The sequence below is a fragment of the Prionailurus viverrinus genome, chromosome X (genome assembly GCF_022837055.1).
Source record: "Prionailurus viverrinus isolate Anna chromosome X, UM_Priviv_1.0, whole genome shotgun sequence".
NCBI classification, from domain to species: Eukaryota; Metazoa; Chordata; class Mammalia; order Carnivora; family Felidae; genus Prionailurus; species Prionailurus viverrinus.
Genome location: NC_062579.1, coordinates 37,318,819 through 37,331,102, shown reverse-complemented (window position 1 = coordinate 37,331,102; position 12,284 = coordinate 37,318,819). Strand labels below are relative to the sequence as shown.

Below are 12,284 nucleotides of genomic sequence, written 5' to 3'. Positions count from 1 at the left end.
TCCAGGCTCCGAGCTGTCGGTGCAGAGCCCGACGCGGGGCTCGAACCCACGAATCGTGAGATGGTGACCCGGGCCGAAGTCGGACCCTCAACCGACTGAGCCGCCCGGGCGCCCCGACACAAAGATTATTTTGAGCTGAAGGCAATTGGACCGCTCTCAGGAGAACTCTTCCTTTCTGCCTAAGAAGTAGGGCATGAGTTTCCCTTTGTAAACGTGGTGTACATTTCTGTTTGTAAAGATGTCCCTTTCTCCCATGCCAAGAGGAGGCCAAGACTCTTTATCGGAGGAGAACACCTTGAGTCTGCACAGCAAACCTGACTAAACGATCCTTACCCGTCATACATTTCCTAGTCACCTTCCCAGCGTTCACTGCCCCTAGGAGCCCAAACCTCTTCACAGCCACTTCTTCACAGTGTATGGCCCTGTGTCAAAAGATCGTACTGCCTTTGGGTTTCATGTCTTTCCTGTGAGGAGCCTGTGCCCATAAAAATATGAACATTCACAAAGGAAGATGTGTCTTTCTCCTGGGAGTCTGTCTTTTGTCTATTTAATTCACAGGACTCAGGAACAGAACTTAAGAGGGTAGGGGAAGTTTCTCCTCCACTCATCTCGCCTGACTTCGTCTGACCGCTCAGGGAAAGAGTTATTGGGTTTTGTCCCGGCATTTCTATTACAGACATGATTTAACACTGTGTTGGATGAAAATCAGTTAGTAAGCTTCATAGAGGCTCCTCTAACAGAGTCCTTTTTCTGGGAGACAGTAAGATCCTCATGACCACGTGTTCGAGGTGTGCTGCCACGAGGGCCACTGCTGGGTACCTTTGCAGTGTTGCTCTCCTGAGTCACTGCAGTCCAGGAAACTTCCCTGGATTGAGATAATCCTGCTATTCTGGAAAATTCCATTTCCCTTTCCCCCACATGGAGCTGCTTAGACAGAGTGACCATAGATCACAGACTCTAAAGTCATGGTCAGTTAAGGGAAATGACTCCTCCACTCGACGTCTTTGGGGCTAATCACAGGCCCAGGGACAGGTGAGCCATCAGACTGAGGACTCTAGGCTAGTTTCCCAGTGAAACCCAGCAGAGAAAAGCAAAGACAGGAGCCATCAGGAGAATCATAATTATTGTTTGAATTAAAAAAAATTTTTTTTTATGTTTCATTTATTTTTGAGAGAGAGAGAGACAGACAGAGTGCAAGCAGGGGAGGGGCAGAGAGAGGAGGAGACACAGAATCCGAAGCAGGCTCCAGGCTCCGAGCTGTCCGCGCAAAGCCCGACGCGGGGCTCGAACCCACAAACCGTGGGCTCGTGACCTGAGCCGAAGTCGGATGCTGAACCGACTGAGCCACCCAGGCAGCCCATTTCTGTGGCTTTCTTAAGAAAAGATTTGCCAAAATACCCGGTTATAAACACAAACTATTTCCCATGAATTATCCATGATGTCTGCACTGATTTCCCCCAAGTATTTATACAGCCAGGATGTTTGAGAGCTCGGGCGACATCTCCTCTGACATAAACAGTTCTCTGCGAAAACTTTCCTCGTTAACTTGCAGTACCTGCTTCTCAAACCTGATATAAATTTAATGCATTCTCTTTCCCCCACAAAATGCCTTTGATGCTAACTGTTTTGCTATTATTCTCAAAAGATACGCTGTATTCTCCCAATCCCGGGCCCCCGATCCCTCGGAATGAGGGACAACCACAGAGTAGCAGAGACGAGGGAACACCCTGCCGTCACATAAAGCTGCGTGGATGGCTGAAAGTTGGCTGGAACGATGCTCGGGGCACAGTTTATGTTGTCATGCGTTTCCTGTGCGCCCTTTGGAACCCCCGAGCTCAGCCCTTCCGAGTGAGAGCTCGCTTACTCTGTCTTTCTGCGGAACAAACATATTTGCTGCTTATCATCTTTGTTTTTCCCCCGCCACCCCCACCCTGATTGACTTAGCTAACATTGATTTATCAAAGCAAAAAGCGTCACCCTGACTGAGTCATAAGTTACACTTTTACCTGACGTTATCGGGGCCTTTAGAAATGAAAGCATAAAAATAATGGAGGTTTTGTGCACAGACATACGCACACGCACGCGTGTGTGTGTGTGTGTGTGTGTGTGTGTGTCTTTCTGTTTGCTTCATTCATCGTGGTTGTCTATATTCTCGCTGTCCCCCCCCCCCCCCCGCATGTCCCACTCATAGTAGTTTACGAGACACTTATGTTTTCTCACGAGCCAACGGGTAATTTTTCAAGTTGAACCCTGTTGACGTCAGTTACGAGGGCTTGTTTTGCGGAAAAGTCCGGCTTTGCAAAACTTTTGCTTTTTAGGTCGGAAAGTTTATTTCTCTCTAGAGAGCCGGTGTGGCAAGAAGCTGGTCTCTGGGTCTTTGTGCTAATTGGCTGGACAGTCAAATGCGGATATAGGTCAATAAAAGCTGTTCTTTGATCTATTGCTACAAAGGATTCGTTGTAAATACATGACTGGATAAGGGGGTTACGACCGCGTAACTGCCCCCGGGGAACAGCGCCCTGTGCCACCCTTTAGCTCGTGCGAGAAGTGACACATCTGGCTTCAGCCTGCCTGGTTTTTTTTTTTCTCCCCCGACCGTGGTAAAGAACACATAACAGAAAATTTACCATCTTAACCATTTTGAAGTGTGCCGTTCAGTAGTGTTAAGCATAGCCTCCCCGGGTTTTACTTTGCTGACGTATTTATTAAAAATTTGAGTTAATGCCTGTTATTATTATGCATCTAGCACCGGCCAAGAATGCAAGGAGACATGATCAGTGACCTCAAGATGTTCATACCCCTGGTACGAGATGAACAAAACATGTAAAAAATTTTTAAAAATTTATGATCTCTGACGTGCCAAGGAAATATACTTTATTATGATTAACAAATGACTTACATACAACTCATCTCGTGAATGACCCCCCCAGCCCCGCAACAGCACCCATGATGGTGACTGTTTCCGGCCTCATTCTGGTGCTCCAGAAACTGAATCATTTTGTTTTCCCTTGCATGGACTCCAGTCCTGGGAGGCACTCGGACGGACTCAGGGGACACAGACATCAAGCAAACCTGGTTTCTACCTTCCTGAGGCTCAATCTGGTGGCAAGTTGCTTCCGTAATGCTGTCCCCAGCTTTCTCCCGTTTTCCCACTGGTTCCTTCTGGTCCTAGGCTTCTCTCTCGTCTCTGCAATTGGGGTCCCAGCAAGGCTTACAGGAGACCTTTCAGGGGTGTCTGAGATTCCTCTTTGCTCTCAGAGGTCTCTGGATTTATACTGATGAAGGCGCATTTTATTGCCTCTTAGCCTGTATGACAAGTGCTGTGTGCTTACCCCTATTTAATTCTCACCAGCAGGTGCAGATGAAGAAACTAAAGCTAAATAAACCAAACACCTTGTCCAAGGTCACATGAACAGTAGCAGGAGAGTCCTGGCCTGAACTAGGGTGCAGTCTGATTCCAGGACCTTTGTACTATTCTTTTTTTTTTATGTTTATTGATTTATTTTTGAGAGAGAGCCTGCACATGTGCTTACGAACGCAAGAGGGAGGAGGGCAGAAGGAATCCCAAGCAGGCTGTGTGCACTGTCAGTAGGGAGCCCGGCGTGGGGCTTGATCCCATGAACCTTGAGATCGTGCCCTGAGCCGAAATCAAGAGTCGGACGCTTAACTGACGGAGTCACCCGGGCGCCCCATATTTGTACCATTCTCAGAGTTAGGTGAAACTCGGTACCCATGATCTGTAACCATCCATCAACTGCGAGGCATTTAAGCAAATATTCTGCCCAGGAGTATGTGAAGACCCATTTGCATATATTCCTGATTCATGCCACTGGGTCTTAAGGTTATTTTATGACAAGCTATGTCCACTGAAATCTTAACACATTTATGACAAGGAGTGAAAACGATACAAATAACTTCTAAAAGACGCAGTATATCAGGCTTCTAGCCTGATCGGCAAGTACATTTTCCATGAGGTCTATCAACCTGTTGATGACCCAAAGCCCTGGTAAGAGCCCCCAGGGGATTCGAACATGGGGTAGGGCCCTGGGATCTGAGGAAAAGCTTTTGTGGAGACACAGCCTCCACTGTCTATGTGAAGAGACTAAGAGAAATGGCTGCGCTAAGTGAGACGGAATCAGTGAGAAGGACCTTTTGTGAACGGAGCCACCGGTGTTATCCGTCATGAAGCTTCGATCCTTTAAATACAAATGGGGTTTTCAACCCACTTTGCATTCAGAGTCACCCAGCTCTGGAAGAAATTGGTCGTTACCATGGTAGCCGGCCTCCATAACACAAAGTTTTCCAATGTATTATTTTCTTCTTCTCTGCTTGGGCTTCAGTTAATAACTCGTGGGGAGTTTCGCCAGACCTGGAGTACGCCGAGATCCACGTGTAAGAACCGAGCATGCCTCTCGCCCACCTATGAAAGGTGAAGGCCAAGGATTAGGCTGGCCATGCAGGGAACCCGCTCCCCCAAAGGAATACAGACCCGCTTTGTGTTCAAGAATATTCCCGCACGCTCAAAAAGATAGGTCCAGCGTTGGAAGGCCTAGCACTCGCCTTCCTGCACGCTGATAAAGCAGGACGCCTTGCCCCGGGTCAGTGAAGATCATATTGTTGTATTTTACTCTGCATGGAGCGGAACAGGTTAAGAAATGGGGCCACCCATTCCCCCAGCATCCTCTCTGTTGCGATTGCCTGTTGACCTGTTCCCCAAAGTCAACTGCTAATGTCACACGGGCCAGGGTTATGCCTGTCTCGTTCACCCCATGGCAAGGGCTCAACAAATACTCACTGGCGATGAGATGAACGAAGCTAATAGTAACAGACTACAGTCTCTGTGTGATTCAGTGATGTGATTAGGGCCGGCACGGAGAGAAAGGGAAACTCGTTGGAAGAAATTGAGGCTCAGGGGGCATGTCTGTGTCCGCAAAGATAGAGGAGATGTGATAAGCGCCGGGAAAGGAACATATCCTAGCTGACCAGAGGCAAATCGATAAGAGAGGCAGGGTGGGGTTTAGATGCTCCCCGCGCCCCCAAAGGAACGCACTCGAGGAGGGTGATTTTGTAATTTGGGGAGCGGGGAAGGACAGTGGGAAGGAGTGTGGGGATGCAATCCAGACTGAAATGAAGTCCTAGAGAATCAGAAAACAGCCTCCCTCGGGGAGCTAGGAGAGCCCGCCTGCAAACGGGAGCAGGGACAGCGAGGGAGGAAACGGGCCGAGGCAAGAATGATAGATGCACTGAACAGCATCCAGTTGGTTCCAGGAGCAACTGGGTTGCGCCTCAGCCAACCTCGAAATGACTTCACAGCCAAGAGGTTTGGCACCAAGGACCTGACTCTTCGGTGGTGAGGGTCCTGGAGAGGCTGCGGGCCCAGGGTGGGCAAACCTCGGGCCAAATCCAGTCTGCCACCTGTGTCGGTAAATAAAGTTTTATTGGAACACGGCCACTCCCATTTGTTGACATATGGCCTGTGGCTGCTTTCCTGAGTCGTTGCAATAGAGACCAGATGGCCCACAAGACCTCAGCTGTTTACTATTTGGCCCTTTACAGAAAACGTTTGCTGACCTTGGTGCAGACAGCCGGTCCCGGCGGCCTCTCTGTGTCCTCCACCGTGATGAGCAGGCGGTGGGCTGAACACAGTGCGTGGCCAGGAAGTGGACTTTTGTCCCCGGCTCCAGTCTTAGTTCATGGCAGACAATGAGCAGGGTTACCTTCTCTTAAGAAATCCGTACCAGGGCGCCTGGGCGGCTCAGTCGGTTAAATATCCGGCTCTGGATTTGGCCTCCGGTCCTGCTCTCAAGGTTCGTGGGATCGAGCCCCACGTCGGGCTCTGCACTGACAACGTGGGACCTGCTTGGGATTCTCTCTCCACCGCTCTCTGCCCCTCCCCCACTCGTTCTCTCCCTCCCTCCCTTTTTTTCTCTCTCTTTCCAAAACTAAATAAACTTAAAAAAAAAAAGAAAAAGAAAAAAAAAAGAAATCTCACGGGGTGCTTGAGTGGCTCGGTCGGCTAAGCGTCTGACTCTTGGTTTCAGCTCAGGTCATGATGTCAGGGTTCATGAGTTTGAGCCCCACGTCTTGTGCTATCAGCCTGGAGCCTGCTTGGGAATCTCTCTCTGCCCTTTCCTGGCACTCTCTCTCTCTCTCTCTCAAAATAAGTAAATAAAACTGAAAGAAATAAAAAAAAAAAGTAAAAAAAGACATGTATGCCAAAACCTATATCCCATGATATTTTTCCAATTTTATTTATGGCGGTCTATACAGCATCAAATATACCATTTTAACCACTTTTAAGTGTAGAGTTCAGCCACCATTGCTACCCCTCTCCCCACCCTGGCACCCACCATTCTGCTTGCTGTCTCTATGATTTTGACGACTCTAAGTACCTCATATATGTGGGATCATGCAGTAGTTGCCTTTTTCCATCTGGTGTATTTCACTTAGCGTGATGGCCTCAAGGTTCACCCATGTCATAACATGTGTCAGAATTTCCTTCTTTTTTAAATTTTTATTTTTTTACTGTTTATTTATTTAAAAACTTTTTTTTAATGCTTATTTTTGAGAGAGAGAGAGAGAGAGAGAGAGAGAGCATGAGTGGGGGAGGGGCAGAGAGAGAGGGAGACACAGAATCCGCAGCAGGCTCCGGGCTCCGAGCCGTCAGCACAGAGCCCGACGCGGGGCTTGACCTCATGGACCGAGAGATCATGACCTGAGCCGAAGTCGGACGCTTAACCGCATGAGCCACCCAGGCGCCCCAGAACTGGCTTCTTTTTCGAAGCCGAATATAATTCCATTGTATGGATAGACCACACGTTGTTTCTCCATTCATCCCCCGACGGACCCTTAGGTTGCCTCCATGTTTCGGCCATTGTGAATAACGCTGCTGTGAACACGGGTGTAGGAATGTCTCAAGACACTGCCTTCACTTCTTTGAGGTGTGTGTTGATTTTCCGGATTGAGTTTCCTCAGGGAACACCGGGAGCGTCTCATAAAATCTGGGAAGTTTTCAGCCACCGTCTAAGTATCTTGCCTGCCCCTCTCCTCCCTCTCCTTTCTTGCCCGCACTCCCACCATGCGAATATTGGTGCCCTTAGCGGTGTCTCAGCTGCCCCTGAGACTCTTCAGCGACTTCATCCTCTTCTTCAGAGTATGTAATCGCTTTGGATTTACCTTCAACTTTCCCGATTCTCTCTTCTGCTGGTTCAGCTCTCTTGAGCGCCCCCCCCCCCAGTCACGTTTTCATTTCAGTTAGTGTACTTCTCACCGCTATCCATTCTATCAGTTTCTATTGCCTGGTTTGCTCTGTGCATGGATCACGGACTCCTGTTCCTTTGACTCTCTTACGAATTTTTTTTTAACTGGACCTTTTATAGGATATGCTATATTAACTCTGGATTCTGATTATCTCATTCCATTTCCTTCCTGCCCCCCTCCTACCAGGCTTCGTGTTGCTGCTGCTGCTGCGTCTTTAAAAATGTTTTTATTAATTTATTTTGAGAGACAGAGAGCGCGAGCCAGCAGGGGAGGGGCCGCGAGAGAAGAGAGAGAACTCCAAGCAGGCTCCGCGCTGTCAGCACAGAGCTCGATGTGGGGCTCGAACTCACGGACCCGTGAGATCGTGAGCCGAGGCAAAATCAAGAGTTGGATGCTCAACAGACTGAGCCTCCCAGGTTTAATGCTGTTTGTTTGTTTGCTTACTGGTTCCACATTCAGTCAGGGACTGGAAGCTCACGAGTACTCTCTCTGGCTGCTCCCAAGAAGGCAAAGTCTTGCACAGGCACAGATCTTTCTGGAGTACCGGGGAGGAGTCTGATCTTAGCATGGCCCTCTTCAGCTGTCTCTCCTCCTGAATCCCTGTGTTAAACTTCTGGCTGGCCATTTTGTTTGCCTGTCTAGTATCATGGAGCTGTTAGCCTTCTCTTATGGCCAGCTTGTAGGGTCTGTATTGTTTTCAACAATACTCCCAGGCATCGATTTCTCTGCCAGTCTTCACAGTTTCTCATGCCCTCTCCACTACCCTAACTGCAGGGAGCATTGAGTCATTGGGACAGATAGAAACTACTGTGCTTTATAGCCTGCTTTTCCTTCCCAGAGTCAACCCTTTGCACTACAGATCTGGAGCCTGTAGGGGGCATGTAGTCGGGGGTGGGGGGTGGGGGGGAGGAGCGGGAGCTAGAAGCTTCAGAATTTATTGTTATTTCTGACAGTTTTCCGAAGTTTTTATAATTGTTCTTCTGACAAGAGGATTTGCTGGACTCCTTATAAAATTTTTTAATGTGTATTTATTTTTGAGAGAGAGAGAGAGAGAGAGAGAGAGAGACAGAGTATGAGAGGGAGAGGGGCAGAGAGAGACGGGGAGACACAGAATCCAAAGCAGGCTCCAGGCGCCGAGCTGTCAGCGCAGAGCCCGACGCGGGGCTCGAACCCACGAACGTTGAGATCATGACCTGAGCTGAAGTCGGACGCTTAACCGGCTGAGCCACCCAGGCGCCCCGGATTTGCTGGACTCCTTATAAGGCCACTCTGGAAGTCCCACCTCCCATCCCATGGTGTGTTGACAGCAACAGCTGAATATTTCCTGTTCTGTGAAAGCATCAGATTCATGGAATGTGGGGCGTGGGGGGGGGTGGGAAATCATCCGAGTATATGTGGAAACTTACAGGCTAGGTGTCTCTGGTTGGATGTCCTGGTGAGGCACGCTGTTTACACCCTTTACTGATATGGTTTTTGCCATATCCTCCGGGGCCCCAGCTGATCCTTTGCCCCTCTGCAGAGTGGCGAGGATTTGTGCGTCTCTAGAGCAGGCAAGATTGACAACTTGATAACAAAAGAATGTTCAGATCCTTTTATGGGGCCCCGGTTAGGCTCTCCTGACCTTTGCATACGTCTCTCGACAGGTTCGGCGAGCATACACCCAAGGTTATCTGTGGCTCAATCCCCTATGTCCTGCTCTCTTTCCACTTGCCCAGATTAATGACCCCAGACACCTTTGGTCCAGCAGACATCACACAATAGATATTGCTGTTAATTGTCTATGCCTCTGCCTCTCTCTTGCCTGCCCCTTTGAGACAGAGGATCTCATCCAGGAGTGTCCCTAATACATTATTAAGGTAGTAGCATTTATAATAGGAATACACTAAATATCATAACAACGATAGCATCTAAAATCAGGCACTAACTACGGCCCAGCACGTTCTAGACACATTTATTAACTCGGCGAAACCTCACGACACCCTGGCGAGGGAGGTTTGATGATTGTCTTCATTTTGCAAATGAGGAAACTGAGGCACAGAGCACGCAAGTAATCTTTCAGTACACTATCGCTAAAATAGATCTGTTAAGGGAATCATAATTTTGGAAAAAAGAAAATCGACGGCAGAAAAGTCAGCCAAGCTACGGCGGCGAGTCTCCGAGACAGTAAAGCCCAGGGATGCAAAAGAGAGAATGGGGGCTCCTGATCATGCTCTCAGGTTGGGGGCACAATGGTTTTGAGGCCCTAAGGCTTTGAAGCAACACCATCTCTCGTGTGTGTGTCAGTCTCTGGCCCCGCTTACTTGATCCAGAGGCTTTGCTGGTGGGGGTGGGGGTTTGAGGGTCTCCCACGCACTCCCCTCCCAGAATTTCCGGGGCACCGTCCCCAGCGTGGGCTGCTCCCGCCACAGACGCTTTCGGGCCCGGACTCTTTTGTCATGGAAGCATCCTTCCTGGTGGCAGCGCAGTAATGAGACTGCGGCTAGACACAGCTAGCCACCTGTGACTGCCCTGGAGTCCTTTCTTTTACGATTTCTAGCTTTGGGGAGAAAAAAAAACATATATATGGGAAGGGTTGAGCCTCCGTTGGACAGGCCTGGACCAGATGCAGTGGGGGAACGCGTGGAGGGGGGACGCTCACACCGTTGCAATCATTGTGTGCCCTGGGTCAGAGCCAGTGACATTGAGATGACTTTTTATAGGTCACTTTATCCATGATTACACATTACCTTCGCCATGGTAACCCCGCAGCTTTCCCAGGGATAATGTGCGAGAGCCTGCAGGAAAACACTGTTCTTTCTTTGCCGCTGGGACCATCTTATTGACTAATTTCCAGGCTCAGAGGACACGTAGCCCCAGGGCCTTCACTCTGCCTTTCTTCCTAGAGGTCAGAGTCCCAAATGCCCCTGACGGCTGTGTTTAAGATAAAGATGCTGTGGGCCAGTGTAGTCGGTGTCCGGAGCCTCCCCTGCCACCCCCAACAACCCCCCCCACCCCGCCGCAAAGCCCTCCTGTTGAAATATCTGTTCCACATTTTCAACTCTCTCCCCACAAAAGCCCTTTTCCTTAAACTGAAGTCAGACTGTTCCTTCTCATTAGGTTGGATCATATGCAATGGCTGATATTGGACCAAGTTTCACCCGCCACGTGGTTCAACCTAATGCAATTGGAGGTTTTCTTCTTCTTCTTCTTCTTCTTCTTCTTGTTTTTTAATGTTTTAGTTATTTTTGAGAGAGCACAAGCGGGGGGGAGGACAGAGGATCTGAAGATGCCTCTGGGCTGACAGCAGCCAAACCCCATTCGGGGTTCAAACTCCCGAACCGCGAGAGCACGACTGAGCCGAAGTCAGACGCTCAACGGACTGAGCCACCCAGGCACCCCTGGAAGTTTTCTTTTGAGTAGGAGAGAGAGAGAGAGAGAGAGAGAGAGAGAGAGAAACATCACAGTGAACGAGAACCGGGGTAGCACCACTTCCTGGAAGAGACGCCCAGGGGCCAGAGGAGAGGGGCGGACAGGGGTTCCCAGGCGCATTCCCGGGTGTGGGTGCCCCTATATGCGTCCACCCCAGCCTCTGTCTGAGGAGCAGGTGCTGCTGCTTGGGACGGGGAGGACAAATATCAGGCACCCGGAACATCAGCCTCCCTGATGAATCATGCAACCCCCACCCTGCCCCCCCCCCAAGGCAAAGCAGGTTGCTGTGGTTGAAAAAGGCAAAAACAACTGCGTCCTCCTTGGAGTTACAAAACATTGCTCATATGCACGTGCACAGGAGCACTTTCAACTTGCTGCTTTTCTCTTGCTGGGGCAAATGTTGAGCTTTGATGTGTTTTTTTTTTTTTTTTCCCCTCCTCCCCTCCTGTTCTCTATGGTAGTTGCCCTCCTAGATTAGAAAGGTTTGCATTTCCTCACATCTTTGTCTCAGGCTGAGCACAGCCATTACATCACTTGAATCAAAGACATAATGAAACCAAACCCCAACAGCTCTGATAGAACATGTAGAAACTTAGCTGGGTGGGGAACGAATGTAACCTTTTAATCTACTAAGGAAAGGCTTCTAAGGTGATTCGTGCCAGCGAATCACCAGGAAAATGAAGATCACAGCTTGAAACGGTGGACCTTTGCTTTTCCTCCTCAGCATCATGTTCAAAAAGTGTGATTTGTGTTCCTGGTGGTCGTGCCACGGGGCGCACAGGCTCTCGCTGCAATCTATTTAGCTAGAGGCAACTGATTGATAGAATTCTTTGGATTTTGTATCTTTTTCAGCACCCAACATGTTACAAAGGATAGACTCTCTTCTCTTTGTGTCCTCATGAAATTGGCACCAAATAGCAACAAAAACCAGAGAAGGCGTTCCACTCTTCGGCGGTGGCCCCATCAACCACTGTGTCCGAGGCCTCTCTTGTAGTGTCTCAGAAGACTGACCTTTCTCTGGGTTCTGGCTTTTTTTTTTTTTAAATTTTAACATGTATTTATTATTTTTTTTTTAAATATTTTTTTTCAACATTTATTTATTTTTGGGACAGAGAGAGACAGAGCATGAACGGCGGAGGGGCAGAGAGAGAGGGAGACACAGAATCGGAAACAGGCTCCAGGCTCTGAGCCATCAGCCCAGAGCCCGACGCGGGGCTCGAACTCACGGACCGCGAGATCGTGACCTGGCTGAAGTCGGACGCTTAACCGACTGCGCCACCCAGGCGCCCCTAACATGTATTTATTTTTGAGAGGCAGAGCACGAGCAGGGGAAGGGCAGAGAGAGAGAGGGAGACACAGAATCTGAAACGGGCTCCATGCTTTCAGCACAGAGCCCGATGCGGGGCTCGAACCCACGGACCGCGAGATCGAGACCTGAGCTGAAGTCGGACGCTTAACCGACCGAGCCGCCCACGCACCAAGGTTCTGTGTTAGAAAATGTTGTTACTTGAACCGCGTCCCCCAGAGCACTCCCGGACGTGGTTTACTAGACTGGGTAACCCAATGCTGTCTACCCCTCTCCTGTGAGGATTCTTGTCACCTGAGTAGTGGCAGTA

General features: G+C 49.4%; 1 protein-coding gene across 1 annotated transcript in view; it reads right to left on the bottom strand.

The window, feature by feature from the left end:
* The window catches only part of LOC125156954 (uncharacterized), a 92,859-nt gene extending 82,864 nt beyond the window's left edge, over window positions 1-9,995 (bottom strand). The window contains exons 1-2 of the mRNA XM_047843249.1: window positions 9,987-9,995; window positions 9,561-9,710 (exon numbers count right to left, since the gene is read on the bottom strand). Of these exons, the coding sequence (XP_047699205.1) occupies window positions 9,561-9,710; window positions 9,987-9,995 (159 nt within the window). The remainder of the gene's footprint in view (window positions 1-9,560; window positions 9,711-9,986) is intronic.
* Between the last annotated feature and the right edge of the window lie 2,289 nt (window positions 9,996-12,284).